Source organism: Gopherus evgoodei, chromosome 1, assembly GCF_007399415.2.
Source record: "Gopherus evgoodei ecotype Sinaloan lineage chromosome 1, rGopEvg1_v1.p, whole genome shotgun sequence".
Taxonomy (NCBI): Eukaryota; Metazoa; Chordata; order Testudines; family Testudinidae; genus Gopherus; species Gopherus evgoodei.
This window is the reverse complement of record NC_044322.1, coordinates 126,944,872-126,962,795: the sequence shown is the minus strand read 5'-3', so window position 1 is coordinate 126,962,795 and position 17,924 is coordinate 126,944,872. Positions and strand designations below refer to the sequence as shown.

Sequence of the window (17,924 nt, the reverse complement as noted above, 5' to 3'; positions counted from 1 at the left end):
TCAACCTCTCTTCCTTCTGACTTAAATGATCTGGAATGTATTTCCTTAAAGTTGCATAGCTTGTTTTTCACTGTCTGGTGCTGGGTGTAGTAGTACTACTGAAAGAGCAGTATTTCTCAATTGAAAGAGGAAAGAGAATCTGTAGGATGGAGGTACTTATCAGCTTAATATCTGGGTGCAGATGTTTCTTTATAGTAGTGCTTAGAGGCCCTAGTCAAGACTGAGGATTTTGTTAAAGCTAATCCCTTTGTTGGCATTGATGCAGCCGTTGCACAACAAAATTATGATGTGGATGATAAGTCAAGATGGTTTAATGGTTAAGTCATAGTACTGGGTGTGAAAAGATGGGAGTTCTGTTTCTGGCTATGCCACAAACTTCTGGCAAGCCACTAAACTTCTCTTCCCAACTTTCCCTAAATTTTAAAATGACTATAATCGTTTACTAGCTCACATTTCTGTTTTGTGAACTATTGTTCTGAGAACCTTGAATGGAAGACACTACAGAAGTGAAAGATGGAGATATGGAACTTCTATTAAGACATGACTTAAATGATGGGAAAAAATGATTTAGCTACAGTGTATTTTTCTCCATTTAGACACCTTGTCATAAGCAGTTTTCAAAATTTAGATCACACTTTATTTTTCATTTGGGCTTCACTATGTTGAGTACAATATAGGAACACAAGAATTGTCTTAATAGATAAAGAACAGTGGCTCATTGTGACTGTAATAGTGGCCTGAATCAGATGCTTCAGAGGAATGTGCAAGAAACCCTATGACAGACAATTATGGGGGAAACCTACCTACAAAGGGAAGCTTTATTTCTAAGCTTGGCGAGTTACTTGTTGGCTTGTACCCTGAAGAGTGAAAGTTTATATCTCGTCTAAGGCAGGGGTGAGTGTTTCTCCTCTACCTGATTTAACTCTGGGAAATCGTATCCATATATCCATCAAATATACCTAAAAATCCTGCTGAGCTCTTGGTCTTGGAGGTACCTTGTGCAGTGAAATCCACAAGTTAGCTATGCATTATTTTAGAGTACTTCTTTCCTTGAGACAATGGAACAACAGCAGTTTACAGAATATCTTATTTGTTTGACAAATGAATTTTTGGCTCAATATTTAATAAAGACTTTTTGTTACAGATTTTGGACCTACCACGATGAACGCTTTTTATACATGTTAATGGAATATGTACCTGGAGGAGAACTTTTTAGTTATCTGCGCAACATGGGGCGTTTCAACAACAGCACAGGACTGTTTTACTCTGCCGAGATTATTTGTGCAATAGAATATTTGCACTCCAAAGAAATCGTTTACAGAGACTTAAAACCTGAAAATATATTGTTAGATAAAGAAGGGCATATCAAGCTTACAGATTTTGGATTTGCTAAAAAGCTGGTGGATAGGTAAGACTTTTTAAAATCACACTTGTAAAGTAAAACATAGTTAAGTTTGGGTGAGAAGTAATGTTTATTTTCAGTGCTCAATTTTTCATTCACTCTTAGTGTTGTTGACATCTGAGAGAACCACATTACAATCTTACTACCAGGAGGAAAGGAATATTAAAACAAACTACTGTACAGTAGATAGTATTCAGCAATATTTATAGCAAATAGTGCCACCGTGGCTAAGGAATCGCTTTCTAAAAAACATTGTGGATGTTCTTGTGCACTTGAAATTTGAGTACATGCACGGCAAAACACCAAGTGACTCGCGTGAAATGAGCAAACATTAATCTGTGAACATCAGTGTTAAAATGTGATATTAACCTTTCAGACTTAGAAGTAAAAGTTGTTTAACTTTTGAATGCATTATAATTGACTTCATTTTGTTGTTACCCTTACGTTTTGAGGGACTTTTTGAAAGTGGAGCCATAAGAGGGCATTTCAATTTGGATTAAAGAAAATTTGGTAATTCATTAGCATATTATATTATTGAAATAAAATTACAAAAAAAACTAGACTGAAGGCATAAGGACAGTTTTGTTGAACCTTATGGCCCATACCATATGCTGCTGTATATATTTTATGTGAAACACATCTATTGCCTTTTTCTGGTAGAAAGGGATATTAGTTTGATTATCGTGTAAGGGTGAAGTTTGAATAGTGTATCTTGTATCTCTTAGCCTATCCATAATCATTGGAAAAATGCTAATGGGAACAGTGTGAAAGAATATATTTAGGTGGAAAGGGGAAGGTTGCTATTAGCCATGTGAGGATGAATTTAAGAAGGAACAACTTAATCTGAATATTAGAGAACAATCCCTGACAATGACGACTCTGTTGGCCTGCAGGATAAGGGAAACCCCATTTGATTGGGATGCTAAAAACTAGACTGGATCATATACTAATGCTAACAATATTTAATTGACAGACACAAACTTGATGAGAGATTATGCTGATTTCTTTGATCACTGTTGTTCTACTTTAGCGTATGTGAGGATTTTACAAAGGGGACCCAAGTAGAAGTGGCTCAGCTGCAGCTACCCTAACATACACCTTAAAGTGACAAAAACAGAACATGGCAGGCTGAATCATAACAGGAAGATTGCTTGGGAAACAAACTTTTCCTTGCATCTTTCCAATCCTGTGCTGGCTAAAGATGATGCTGGTTGGGCATAACAAGTCACCAGCCAATTGAGGTTATTTATAAAAGACTCTTCCAACTTTTGTGAACATCTGAAACACATTGAGGCTAAAGATCAGTTGAAAAATGCGATGATCAAATATGTATTTGATTCTGTCCTAATTCAGTTAATGCTGGGTATATATGGAATCTAGTAGCTCCTGTTTTTAAAATATGAATGAATCTTGTGTTGAGGTTGTCCTGTAATGGTAAAGGTTCTTAAACATTGGAGGTCATCAGGTTTGTGATAAAGTGAGGTTAATTTTAATTTCTGAGCACCACATTTCACTGGATTGTCTAGATTTGTTTTATATTACTATGGAAATGATTGCTCCTCCCCTACTTGAATAAATTAACTTAAACATTGTTTTGAATGCAAGATCTTTCTTATCTTTAACGGCAGTCTTTAGAGACAATTATGGAGACTGCCTGATTTACACAAGTGATTATAACCCTGTGGCAGTTCTTACTTCAGAAATTCATAAAACTCCAATTCACTTAATTCTGCTGACTAACAAGAAACAAACCTTTATTGCATGTAGTAAATTAGTGGGTCTCATTATGAATTGTCTTGTATTTGCACTAATTCTCATGATTTTGTTTTTAAATGTAGATACTGTCACTTAGTGACTGATCTAAGTTTGGTGTTTGGTGTGGTTAAGTATAATGGGTATAACTCAGCATCAACAGTGTGTCTGAACAATGTACTTTGATTTGAGCAATTTAAAATCCAGAACAAAGGGGAAGTGGGTTAATTTGAATATATTCTGTAATATTATACTGTAATACCTCTCCTGTATTTTGTATACTGTTTCATTTTCTCTCGTATTTCAGAAAAGTAGTTTAGATTATAGTCTGGCACTTTGCATTAGGTTTGACTTGAGTATGGTAGAGTGGTGTGTAATTTATAGCTACTCCAACAGTAAAGAGATAAGGAGAGTAATGCAAAGTACGCTGTTCAGCAATGTGGATGGTATTTACAGGCCATAGATGGTAGTTTAGCAAACTCATGGTGCTATGTTTAACCACTAGAAAGAGAGTAAAACTAATTCTTCCTTTGTATTATTGTGAATTTAAAATTCCTTTTTTTTTTTTTTTTTTTTGCCTTTTTTTACTATATATCAGGGGTGAGCAAAGTACAGTCCTCACGCTGTTAGGGCTATGGATCTGGCTCACGGGATTGCCAGCCCCATGCCGCTCCCGGAAGTGGCTGGCACTGCGGCTGCCCTCGCCTGCAGGCACTGCCCTGTGCAGCTCCCATTGGCCAGGAACAGGGAACTGCAGACAATGGGAGCTTCGGGGGAAGTACCTGCAGGCAAGGGCAGCATGTAGAGTCCTCTGCTCCCTCCTCCCCCACCCCCACCCAGGCAGGCAGGGAGAGCCTACCTTAGCCACGCTGTGTGCCACTGCCACCCTGGAACTGTTCAAGCACCTCAAACCCCTCCTGCCTCCCAACTCCCTGCCCTGATCCCCGTGTCACCCCTGCTGCATCCCAACCCCCTGCCCTGAGCCCCCTGTCACACCCTGCACCCCTCCTGAACGCCAGCCCCCTGCCCTGTGCCCTTCTTGCACACTGCACCCTTCCCACAGCCTGCACTCCCTCCTGCACTCCAACCCCCTGGCCTGAGCAACTGGCTGCACCCTGCATCCCAACTTCCTGCCTTGAGCCCCCTCCTGTACACTGCACCCCTCCTGCACCGCAACCCTCTGTCCCGGCCCTATATTCATGGTCCTCCTTGCAATTTCCCCACCCAGATGTCGCCCTCAAACCAAAATGTTTGCTCACCCCTGCTATGTATTGTACATCTATAAAAACAGTGATTGTAACACAATTGATTTCAGAGAAGTAGTGACTTTATAGCTATAATGTACTATGTATTATTGTGCATCTATAAAGAGAGCTCTCCTAATACAATTATTGCAGAGAAATAGTAATTATATATCTATAATTATGTTTTAAATTTATAGAGCACTTACCCCAAAGTAGGAGCTGTTCAAAAATATAAGTACAACAAATCAAAATTCTGGAAACTAACGCAGCTGCTACAAAGAAACTTCCCAGGCCAGGTTATACATTAAAGCAGAAGTACCCCAAGATTATCTCTGTTGTTTCTCTCCTCCCTCAAAAAGGAATTAAATAGAATTATACCATTCCTAGGGTTTGTAACCTGGGCTTTCAATTATTCTATTACTTAAATTGACATCTTCCTAAGGATTAGAATACCCCATAAAACATAACAAGCTTGTTTATAAGTGGTTCACGCTTCGTAATTTTTGCATGTAAAGAATTATTCCCTTTCAGAAATGGCAAAAATGTCAATTTATTGACATTTCCTCTTAAATGTCTGAAGTAAATTGTTGTCAAAGAAGTAAAGAAGTAGTAATTAAAAATAATGGTTCAGGAGGGTATCAGTTTAACATGAAATGTGACTGATTTCTCACTCTTCTGTTCCTTTTAGTTTATGGGTTATTTTATTTTATTTTTTTCATCATTCCTACCTTTGGCCGAATGAATTGGTTGTCACAGGCCAGATAGTGACAAGCCCACGTGCAGCATACAGAAGATGAGTGAGCTCACACAGTTTCCCCTGCCTTAGTCTAAACAGTTGTAGTTGCTGTATTCAAATGAGTACAAGGGGTGCTGCTTTGGTAAACCCAAAAGGTGGAGAATGTCATCCCAGGCAAACAGCAAGAAGACATGGGCCAGGTTAAACCTTTCCAAATCCTCTCACTGATTGTCTGGTCACAATGTGTAATGGAGCAAGTTGCTCCATTCTCTGTGATTGCACAATCTGCACAGTCCTTCCTGTATGGAAAGCTGCTCGGGTCTACCTGAGCTTTCCATGGAGCAAGTCAACTCCATGCTACGCTTTTGCCCTAAGACAGCAATTTTTCAGTCTGAGAATGATATGGTGATAGTTTCTGGCAGGTAAGATTTTCTTTGGTTTTCTCTTCTCTCCTGCCTCTTTTCTCCAACCCTCCTTAGAAAACAAGGAGTTATCTCTTCTCTGCTTCTCTTGTGTTGACTTATCCCCTTTTCTTCCTTCTCTATCTCTCAACTGTTTTCTTCCAGTTTTCCACTTCGTGTTGATGGCTTCCTCCAAAGTAGTGTGTCCTCCCTTCACTTCCTGATTATCTGTCTTTTCACTCTTGTTCTCTCAGTCAGAACTAAACATACTGAGGATTTGGCTAGTGCTCTGTTGACTTTCAATAAAGACATTCGGATACTATGGTGATGAAAACCAGCATAAAACCCTACAATTTTAATTATCTAATATTTTGACGACTTTAGTTATAGTTAGGGATTTTGATTAATCGCAGTTAACTCGCGATTAACTCAAAAAACATTAATCGCAGTTTTATTCACACTGTTAAGCAATAGAATACCAACTGAAATGTATTAAATATTTTGAATGTTTTTCTGCATTTTCAAATATATTCATTTCAATTACAACACAGAATACAAAGTGTACACTACTCACTTTATATTTTATTATACTTGCACTGTAAAAAATGAGATTTTTCAATTCACCTCATACAAGTACTCTAGTACAATCTCTTTATCCTGAAAATGCAACTTACAAATATAGATTTTTTTTTTTGGTTAAATAACTTCATTCAAAAATAAAACAATGTAAAACTGTAGAGTCTACAAGTCCATTCAGTCCTACTTCTTATACAGCCAGTTGCTAAGACAAACAAGTTTATTAACATTTACGGGAGATAGTAATGCCCACTTGTTATTTACAATGTCACCAGAAAATGAGAACATGCATTCACATGGGACTTTTGTAGCTGGCATTGCAAGGTATTTGTGTCAGATATGCTAAACATTTGTATGCCCCTTCGTTCCAGAGGACATTTTTCCATGATGATGATGCTCGTTAAAAAATAATGCATTAATTGAATTTTTGACTGAACTCCTTGGGGGAGAATTGTATGTCTCCAGCTCTATTTTACCCACATTCTGCCATATATTTCATGTTATAGTAGTCTCGGATGATGTCTCAGCACGTTGTTCATTTTAAGAACACTTCTGCTGCAGATTTGACAAAATGCAAAGAAGGTACCAATGAGGAATTCTAAAAACAGCAACGGCACTCAATCCAAGGTTTAGAATCTGAAGTGCCTTCCAGAATCTGAGAGGGATGAGGTGTGGAGCATACTTTCAGAAGTCTTAAGAGTAATATGCTGATGCAGAAACTACAGAATCCGAACCACCAAAAAAGAAAATCAACCTTCAGCTGGTGGCATCTGACTCAGAGGATGAAAATGAACATGCCTCAATCCGCACTGCTTTGGATTATTATCGAGCAGAACTCATCAGAAGCATGGACATATGTTCTCTGAAATGGTGGTTGAAGCATGAAGGGACATATGAATGTTTAGCACATCTGGCATGTAAATATCTTGCATCGCCGGCTACAATAGTGCCATGCGAAAACCAGGTCTCACAGTTTTAGGTGACGTGAACAAGAAGCAGGCAGCATTATCTCCTGCAAATGTAAACAAACTTTATTTGTCTGAGCGATTTGGCCGGAAAAAAAAAAAAAAGGACTGAATGGACTTGAAGACTCTAAAGTTTTATATTTTATTTTTGAATGCAGTTACTTTTTGTACATAATTCTACGTTTGTAAGTTCAACTTTTATGATAGACATTGCAGTACAGTATTTGTGTTTAGTGAATGGGGCTCAGGGCTGGGCCAGAGAGTTCTGGTGCAAGGGCCAGGGGAGGAGGTGCTTTGGCTGTGGATGCAGGCTCTGGGATGGGGCTGAGATAAGGAGTTTGGGGCTCAGGCTGCCCTGGACCTGTGGCAGGGAGAGAGGATTCCCCCCAGCCCTCTCTCACCGCAGTAGCCCGGGGCTGGGGGATAGGCAGAGAGGCACCTCTCCCCTCTGCATGCCTGCGCAGCCCCTAATAGCCTGCTGCATGGCCACGCAGCTTAGGGGGAATTTAGGCTGCAATCCTACACAGACAACTTCCGTACCCTTCAGTTTCCTACTTTATTTTAATTCCTACCTTGTGAACCCAAAATATGAAAAATGTTGTAATGTTTTAAAATAATTTGTCTACTCTATTAAAGATTAATTGCCTCTTTCATCTTCAGTTTTATTTTCAGAGAAAACAGAAACATGCAGCCAATAAATATTCTGTAAGGCTGGTCACTTTTCTCAGAACTTTTGTATGGGGGAGGGACTTGCCGTTTATGAAATTGGTGAACTTTATTATTGATCTCAGCAGAGCAACTTAATTTTTTTTGGAGATTGTTCTAAAATTATTTAGGTTCCTGAAATGTGGAATGGATGTATTTTATAAATCTAGAAAAATAAAAAGGTAAAAGCACAAGTATATACAGAAGAACGCTGTGTGAGGAAAAATAGATACGCCAGTGATTCCAGCATGATGAAGAGTTAACACACTCGCCTTCAAATGTGCGGGCAATCAGTTAATATAAGTAGTTTGTGATAAAATTAGCAGTAAAACCAGGTGTCCTGTTGGGTAGTAGTAAAACTTGATGGTCGTGTTTGACCAGATACTCTCTAATTAATTTCCCTATACCTGTAATTTTCTTTTTGCAAGTTGAGTAATTTTATCCATTACAAAAGTGTTAAGTAGTTAAGGAAACAGCTCATTTTAATCTTATTGTTAGCAGTAAGATATGTAATCTCTTGTGCACTGGAAGCAATACTCTAATATTTCATAAGGACTTCCCTATCTGAAAAATCTGGCCACAAATAAGTTGTGAAGGTCAGAATCCAAGAAGATTCCAGCTCTCTTATGTGCTTTGTGCATTGTTTTCTGTAGTAAAGTCCATAGTCAAATGCTGGAATCTGGCTCAGTTTGTAGCACTTGACAAATTCATGTGAATGAAAAATCAAACCCTGAAATGATATGGTTCTATTTTTTTGTTTTGAATTTTTCATGTTTTAATACTGATTGCATACCTTGTACTGCATTATAGTCATGTTTCAGGCTACTGCTAGATGGCACTAGTGTGTAAAGCAGTACTGTGTCTGGGTATTTGGGTGTTAGATGGTGTCTTCTAAAAATCAGACATTTTCTAGATTTTAAAAATAATTCCCCAAGCTTCTTATGGTAAAAACTGAAGGAGTGTCTTTAGGTGAATGAACAGTTTCAAGAAATGCTGGGCATGTAGAGGAGTGTGTTTGAAAATATATTCTGACAGTTCTGTTGGAGCAAAACATCTTTAACTTTTGCCACATTTAAAACATTAACAAACTTAAAGTCCTACAGTAGGAGCCCTCTTTTAAAGGATTGCCTCAACAACCTTTTCCTTTCTAATAAACACCCAATTTAAAATCCCAGGCCTGACTCTTTAAAAAAAAACAAAACAAAAAAACAAACCTTGTCTTCCCCCCCCCAAGAGAGAGAGAATTTGTGGAGGTGGAGAGGGTTGTTTTATATTTCAAATGCAATTATAGTGGTGGGATACAAACCTTTGAAATGATTTTTCTCATTCATTCTAGGAGTACTTTTTGTCAAATTTTGACAAGGAGTAAGACTCTGTATATCTCTTCTGTGATGGAGATGCCCCCTTTTCCCATTTCAACTCAAGAATATTCTCTAATGCTTTATCTTTTGACTACTTAATTTCAGGGAAGTGCAGGTCTTCAAAAATGAAAACAGGATTTTTATTTTCACACTTAAAAAGAATCTCAAGATAGTGAAGCCAAAAAAACTCTAAAAGATGCAGCACAGATGTTTCACAGAGAACAGTTCAGAGTTCTAGTTCGTTACAACAATTAGTTGTCTATTGTGTATATAGCATAGGCAGATGAATTACCACTTAACATTCCTTAATAACAGTGCTTAACCTTGGATAGTAAAGATAAATTTTGAATAGCTAGAAATGTATCCTGACAAAACAATAAATGAGCCCTGAGTCAAAGCAGATAGTTAAGTGTGTGCATATGTAATATAGTGTAATTCAAATGTTTGCTTGAATTACATTGCAGAGTATTAAAATTTTAGCAGACCTGTGTATCTGTGGAGAGAGGATATACAACAATAAATATCTCTAAGCAAACTGAGCTTTTAAAAAGTAATCAAACACAAGCTTAATGGATCCCTTTTGAATTTTAGATTGGAACAAAGTTCAAAGCCATATAGTCTAGTGCAGGGGTCTCCAATCTTTTTACACACAAGATCACTTTTTGAACTTAAGATCAACCCAGGATCTACCCGGCCCCTTCCCTTAGGCCCCGTCCTGCTCACTCCATTTCCCCCTGCCTCTGTTGCTCACACTCCCCAACCCTCACTCACTTTCACTAGGCTGGGGCAGGGGGTTGGGGTGTGGGAGGAGGTACAGGCTCTGGGCTAGTGTGGAAGAGGGCTGGGGCAGGGGATTGGGATGCAGGAGTGAGGGGTACAAGCTCTGGGAGCGAGTTTAGGTGCTGTGTGACCATATGACGCCTACACCCAATCTCATAGAATCCACTGGACATTTCATGGCTTCTACTTTTTATTAGTGTCGTTTGTGGTTTATAGATCCAAAATCCTTCCAGGATTGTTGCAAATCAGTGTAGCATTCTCAACTGGGGGAGGGGATTGTGGTGCAGGAGTGAGGGGTGCAAGCCCTGGGAGGAAGTTTGGGTGCAGAAGGGATCTCCAGGCTGGTGCAGAGTGTTGGGGTGCAGGAGAGGGTGAGAGCTGCATGCTCTGGAAGGGAGTTTGGGTGCAGGAGCGGGCTCTGGGCTGGTGCAAGGGATTGGGATGCGGGAGGAGGTGAGGGGTGCGGGCTCTGGAAGGGAGTTTGCATGCAGGAGGGGGATCCAGGCTGAGGCAGTGAGGTTGTGGTGTGGGATGGGTTATGGGTGAGAGTTCTGGCGCGGGTCCTTCAGATGTGTTTAAAGGGGAGGGCTGGGATTCTGCTGAAAGTTGTCATTTCTAGACACATGTGGGGAGCCTTAAATAGCCACAGGGATAGGGTTGTAGGGCACTGATGACTAGCAGAGATCTGAGTACAAAGTTAAACACTGAATCAACAGATTCTAGGTGGCTTTTGTCAATGGCAGGAGCTTACTGGTGGTTTTAGCAGCATTACACAAATGCCTCCTTGTATGATGCTGAAGTTACTACTACTGCTGTTCTTAGTATTACTAATTATATTCATGACTGATCAAAAGTGCCTGCACTGTGCAAGTGACTCAGACCCAGGACTACAATGCACTATAAGAAACCGAATTTTAAATTGTCTAAAAAGTTATTTATTCGCTGCATATTTAAGCTAGTTTGGAGGACTTCAGCTTTTGAGAAGACAACAAAATTTGCATTTCCATATGAACTGCAAGCTTTGTGGGTTAAACTGGCAGGGTGGATGCAATCTCCAGGATTAGGTGAAAGCTGTGTACTTACTGATTTTTTTTGCCTATTTCTCTGCCTTTTTTCTTACAAAATATGATGTTTATACTCCATGTTAAATTCTAATTATAAATATTGGAAATTTCCTTGCATGAAAATAAGATGCAAACATAGGAATGTGAATGGATAAGTAGGATGAACAACTTGATTCTAAAAATCTTCAGCTGGGGGTTTGGGTGCAGGTGGGGGTGCAAGGTGCAGGCTTCAGCTAGGAGCATTTACCACAAGCTGCTCCCGGTCAGCAGTGCACAGGGCTCAGGCAGGCTGCCTGCCTACCAGGGACCCATGCCGCTTCCAGAAGTGGCTGGTTGCTGGCACGTCTTGCGTGTGGCCCCGGGTGTGTGTGTGTGTGTGTGTGTGTGTAGCGGGTATCTGTGTGCTACCTGTGCCTGCAAGCGCTGCCCCTGCTGCTTACATTGCCCAGGAACCAGCCAATGGGAGCTACGTGAGTGGGTTGCAGAGATGTGCGAGCAGCCAGCCACTTCTGGGAGCAGTGTGGGGCCATGGCAGGCAGCCTGCCTGAGCCTGCTGCCCCACTGGACTTTTAGCCCCAGAGATCACAATCAACTGGCCAAGGCTCCAGGATTGACCAGTCGATTGCAATCAATGTGTTGGTGACCACTGATTTAGTGAATAGAGTGCTGTACTGGGAATCAGGAAACGTGATTCCTATTGCTATCTTTATCACTAACCTCCTATGTGACCCTGAGCAAGTCATTTCACTTCCCTATACCTCTGTTATGGGAGTTCAGAGTAGATAATTACAATGGCCTTTCCTGACCTTGTATGAAATGATTAAAAACAGCAATATTCTTGACTTGCCATTTGTAATGTACATTTAGAGCTTTGTGAACTTGGCTGTTCCAAACATTAGTGTGCCTACAGTATTAATGTTAATTCTAGTTTCAATCCAGCCATTTAAAGCAGTAAATGAAAGTTTAGATGTTATGTTTTTGTTGATTCGTTTCTCTTAGAACATGGACGCTGTGTGGCACACCAGAATACCTTGCGCCAGAAGTGATACAGAGTAAGGGTCATGGAAGAGCTGTGGACTGGTGGGCTCTAGGAATTTTGATATTTGAGATGCTGTCAGGGTAAGTGTTTCTCTGGTGATACTAAGTACATAACGTTCACTCTATTTCAGTATTCCAAATAACAAGTTTGAAATATCTGGGTATAAGTTTAGTCTATTACTAATTAGATTATCTTGTCTTACTGTGAAGAAAAAAATTAAGAGCCTATGAGAGAGACTGCAAAGATGTACTCTATTAGGAATGCAAAAGAATTTAGCCATACAACTCCCAATAACCTGACTAGAGGGAGATTTTGAAGCAAAATCCCAGTTTACAGTTATGAAAATATTCTGCTCAAAATTCTGCAATTCTATATTCTCCCATCATGGAGTTCAGTTTGAGCCTCCATAAAGTATTTATTTAATAACCAATTATACCTTTCTCAAAGGTTGAGCGTCCTGCAAACTAGCACTGTAACTTGTCTTTTTGGCAATTCTTTGAAGCAAAGAGAGCAAGCTTCATAAAGAGTAACTCACCTGATTTACAGTTCAAGAATTAAAATATATGTATATATTTAAACACATTTCTCTTTTTCCTTTAAAAAAAATAAACAGAGTTATGATCAAACTTCATTATTTTCTACCCTCTCACTCTAACTTATATTTCAGTTGGAAGCTTAAGTGTTTTTTAGAGTTTAGATTTTGTGCATGGACTGTTCTTGTGCAGAGAGAGGCTACTAGTTTGCTCTAAAGAGCCTGGTTTAACTTTAAGACTGAGACTTTAACAACTATATCAAAAACCTCTCCTATCTTATGGAAGTTGGAACATGGCAATTGGAAAACAGACACTGCATTATTTCATTTTGTGCACTCTGTTATGGTGCTTTATTTCTTTGAATGAAAAGTTTATTCCTAATATAGTAAATTCCAAAAAGGTGCAGGAGGAGAGGAGTAAAAAAGTAAAAGCTATCTAGGGATTCTTTCTTGAGTTCATATGCTTATAAACTTTATTTCCAACAATATTTTGGGATTCACTAGATGGCGGTGTTCTCAGAAGACAAACTTAAAATCTTTGCCACTAAAGAAATATTTCTTGACATTACAAATACATTCATGTAAGTATTTGAGTTAAATATTAAGGAGGATAATTGAAACTCTTATGTTAGGTTTTTAATCAATGCAATTTTTAAAATGAAAAATAAAAGGAAAATTAATATAGTTCTTCCTGTTTCAGGTATTTGATTATACCGAAAATAAAAGCCTGATTGAGTATTTACTTGTATATTATACATAAAGACTTCAAAAATGTTTTTAAAAGTTATACCTTTCTTTGCATGTGCACTGCATATCTGCTGAAAGTATACTGGGAGGGGAAAAAAAATGAGGACTGATGGAATTTTATCACTAATGCTGCCATACAGCAGTATAAAAGGGTATCTCTTCAGACCGCCCATGTGTCTTGTGCCTCTTTGTGCTCCTGTACAAGGGTATGAAGAGTAGAATGGCTGTAACCCTCCCTCATTTCCCATTTACTGCCTATGGCAGCAAGACAGAACCCACCGAGTATCTGACCTACCACTCTCTTCTGAGACTTTAAACAAGTTCTTTTTTAACATTTTAGGAGACAAAATCTTATCTCATACTTCCTTTTCAGAGATGTCATCCTCTAGCCCCCCTCCCCCCTCCACCCCCATGAAAAAAAAATAAAGAAAATCCAAACTTAACACATTGGTCTACGACCCTCCTGTACACAACCTGGTATAGCAGGGGAAGGCACATCACACGAAACTGCCGTGCCTTCATGGTGGAATCTAAAACTTCAGGATTCAAACCCTTCCTGTCCTGCAATGGGTTAATCCCCTTCAAGAACAGATGTAGGTGATACCTCTTCTGCCTAATGTCAAATATTAGTTATTTAACAGTTAGATGTGTCGTTCTGTAGTCATGTCACCAGTTATGCTGCAAAATGAATTTAATGAAGGGATATTGCCATGAATTATGGGTTGTTTTTATAAGGTAGCTCTACATGATAGTGGAGCTTACCTAAATAGACAGGGCAGTAGGTTATCTACTGTTCTTTTTTTCTTACAGCTATCAGCACTTGGATTTATCCTTTTTTTAAATTTTATTTTATTTTTTTATGGGGAAGAGGGGCAGATGCTTGTATAGTACCTTTTAGTGACAAAATCCATATTTAATCCTATGAGAGTGATTTCAGTGCCATCCCATGGATCAGTCAACAAAGGGAGTGGTTTACAATTGTCTTTCTACTGAAATTTATATTTTATCATGGATATTTTTAGTAAAAGTTCATGGATAGGTCATGGGCAATAAAGAAAAATTCAAAGAAACTGTCCTTGACTTACTAAAAATATCCATGATGAAAAAGTGATTTAAAGTGGACTTGGAATTTTCATCTGAAGTCAGTGTGGTTTGTAATCATTTTAATATCTTCTGGGACTTAAATCCAGATTTCTGAAGCAGTTGTGCAGAAAGTTCTGACTCTTGTATATAGTGGAACACAGATGCCATGGGAAGTCATAATGAAGCAGGGTCAGGCAGTCCCCAGGAAATTTTATCTATCCCTTATGTGACTTTGAAGTTTAAGACTGAAACATTGAATTTGACATGGTATTTTATAGGGAGGCAGTGAGGAAAGCACTGCAGGGGATGTACTTTTGTCAGCCTTCGTTCCTAAACAGACAGTGCTACTGTATTCTAAGTCAACTGTCACTTTTTTTTTTTTTTTTTTTTAATATTGGCAGCTTCATTAATAGCTAGAGAATTTTTATAGTGATCAAGCCTGGAGATGACAAATATGTGAATCACCATAACAAAGTCTGAACATGACAGAAGGGAGACAGCCTGCTTGACAGCTGTAGATGGAAAAGGGTGCCTACCATGTCTGTAGCTGTTGGGGAATCCAGAAGCAGTGAGAACTCCAGGTGAACAGTGATCTGCAGTGGGTTCAAATTCTGGCCAGGCCTACACTGTGAAGGGACATAGTCAACTTTAATAATACTAAAAAAAAAAATCTAGATTAAAAAAATCTATTATTGTGACAGGTCATACTGAGATTACAGTAGCTGAAAAAGAATAGATTCTTTTTTATTAAACCTACTGAACTGGTATATTTCCACAGTGATACGTGTATCCTTTCTGATGAGCAAACAGGTCAGCCTGTAGAAAGAGAAGCCCAAGAGCGGATACAAATTCTTAGTTGTTGCAAGAGGTGCAGCAAAAAAAAAAAAGTCAACTGGCTCCTTATTTTTATATTGTCTTTTAAAGGTAAAGAACTACAGCTTCTTAATTCTGGAATTGGCAGCCAAGGTGAAGGGAAAGTCAGTAGTGTCCAGACTAGAAGGGAAGAATTGGGTTTGGTGAGGGCCCCTCAAATTTCACCAATAGGGAAAAAGCCAAAGCACAGATTTTCCAAGGGAAATCTTCCGGCACTATGTGTGACTGACATTTCTATTGTAATATTAAAAATAGTTCTTAGTATTCAATTTTAATATATTCTGAATGTGTTCTGTACATTCTATGTTTTGCAGAATAGCTACCTTAAATGAGTTACAAAGGTGTGGTTAACCCTGACTTCAGTATGCAATGCCTCGGTGCATACAGAATAACTATGTGCCTAACAATCTGGTCAGCAGATAAATTACTTCAACATTATACATTTCTGCAGATAACTAAAGAAAGCTGTGTTTTGGTTGTTTAATTCAAATAGGTTTCCTCCATTTTTTGATGACAACCCATTTGGTATATATCAGAAGATTCTTGCTGGCAAAATAGATTTCCCCAGACATTTGGATTTGTATGTGAAGTAAGTATATGGCTTTCATCACGGACATGTTTATTTTTAATTACCTCTTTAGCATAGTTTGAAAGGATCTGCATAGGAGGATACCTTCTTGCAGTATTTTAAAATGCTTGTTGCAAAATATTTTGGACAAAATGTAGTCCTGAAATCAAAATGAAAACATATTTAATAAAGTTTAAATGTTTCTCTCTCCCATCTCCTTTGAACGCCTCTTCAGGCACAAGGTTTCTCACAAGACCATTATTAAAGCTGTATCAGCAGATTTCATGAGCATGCTTCAGCTTATTATAGGTGCTTATGCTGACTGATCCTAGTATCCCATTCTTGTACATATTCTGAACGGTGGCTGCTCTCAAAATGCTGCTGCTGCTGCTACCAGTTTCCTGCAGTTTCCTCTTCTTGTCCATTGTGTTTTAATACAATCCTTCTCAACAAAGAGTACACATCTCCGTATGTGCTGTCTGTAGTAATTTCTGGGTACATGGCCAGAAGGCGAACAGTACAAAGTTGGTTTCTTTGTCATTGATAACTAGGCCATCATGATGAAAAGCAATTAAACCTAGAGTACTGTCAGCATCTGTTTGTATTTCTCAGTCACGCTGACTCGTTATCACTGACTTGTATTATCTGGTAAATTCTGATGCCATGAAAGACATTCTAATCCCCGCACTCACCAAGTGTATCCAAGTTCCATTGTAAATCGAGAAAGATGGCCATCAGTGAGCAGTTAAGCTCCTTTAGGTATCATACCCTTTGAATACTCTCTTTTTTTTTTTTTTTTTTTTTTTCTGGTTCTCCTCATACTTCTCTAGGTATTTTTGTAGTGTCTGTCCTGATGGTAATCTTCCTCCTTCCTCCCCACCTTCGGGGGCGAGGGGGTCGCACATGGCTCTGTTCTTCACCCCTCAGTTCTTTTTACATCTTTTTGGATGAGCTCATCTAGTGCTTCTTTATACTGTTGACTCACCAATCTATCATTTCACTCCTAACCTGTTTCCCACTATCCAATTCTGTATTTCATCCTACCTCTTTGACATCTCTTCCTTGACTTCTCACCATCAACTTAAACAGAACTCCCTATTTTTTTTACTATGAACTCAACCCTTATTCTTTCATTTTTGACACATCCCTTCCTTTCTCCCCCTCACATCCAGGATGTGCCCAAATAATTCTTTCTCCACAACATTTCCATAATGTCTAGCCATTAAAGACTCTTGGCAAGGCTTTGATACTGCAGCCTCTTTTTATCTTTCCCTCTTGATGCCCATACCATTCCCTATAATCCTTAGAGAAAACAGCTGCTTCTGTAGACTTGTTGATCTGACTTTGCCACTTTCTCCTCTTCCACTATTTCAAGTTCAAGTTTCTTGTTACTGCCAGTAAGGCCCTACATAACTCTCTGCCTTTTCTACTTCTAACCTAGTCTTTTTTCACATCGCTTTTCACTCTGCCTCTGATGTCATCATTGTTGCCAGTTTATCTGACTGTCCTGCAACAGTCTGTGCTTTATTCCTTCCCATCCTCTACATGCGAAATGCCTTTCCTGAACTTTCATGCCCTGACCATTATCCTTTTCTAGTTCAAATCTATTTTCAAGGCCCATTTCTGACACAAATCATGAGACTTTAGCCATCTAATAATCCCTTGGTTTGAAGGTATTTGTTTGTAGCTGTCCACTGCCCACCCTGTTAAAAAAGAACTACTAATAGGTGTGTCAGCCACCTCCCTGACCACTCTGTTTTGAAAAGTGTGTGGTTTTGGTTTTTTGGGTAAACTCTTCAGGGCGAAGATGTCATCTTGTGTTTTGGAAATGCATAACAATGGGGGTGCCACTGCAGTCTAAATAATTATTGAGCAGGTCTGATCTAGGATGTCGGCACCTACTTGAATTCAACACTATATGTAATAAACTGTTAGAACATTTGACTTTTTAATCCTGTGTATAAAGTAGGACATTAAGGAAGCACTACACTGTCTCTTGATACAGATGTTAATTTAAATACATTCACAGCTTCAGTGACAACTCAAGATCATTGAGTCAGTTCTGTCTCAGCTGTGTATTTCCTGCATTTCCAAGG

General features: G+C 38.9%; 1 protein-coding gene across 1 annotated transcript in view; it reads left to right on the top strand.

Annotated features, from left to right (window-relative positions):
* The window catches only part of LOC115656022 (cAMP-dependent protein kinase catalytic subunit PRKX), a 55,370-nt gene that overhangs the window by 18,085 nt on the left and 19,361 nt on the right, over window positions 1–17,924 (top strand). Inside the window, exons 3-5 of the mRNA XM_030572220.1 lie at window positions 1,145–1,408; window positions 11,986–12,105; window positions 15,754–15,849. Of these exons, the coding sequence (XP_030428080.1) occupies window positions 1,145–1,408; window positions 11,986–12,105; window positions 15,754–15,849 (480 nt within the window). The remainder of the gene's footprint in view (window positions 1–1,144; window positions 1,409–11,985; window positions 12,106–15,753; window positions 15,850–17,924) is intronic.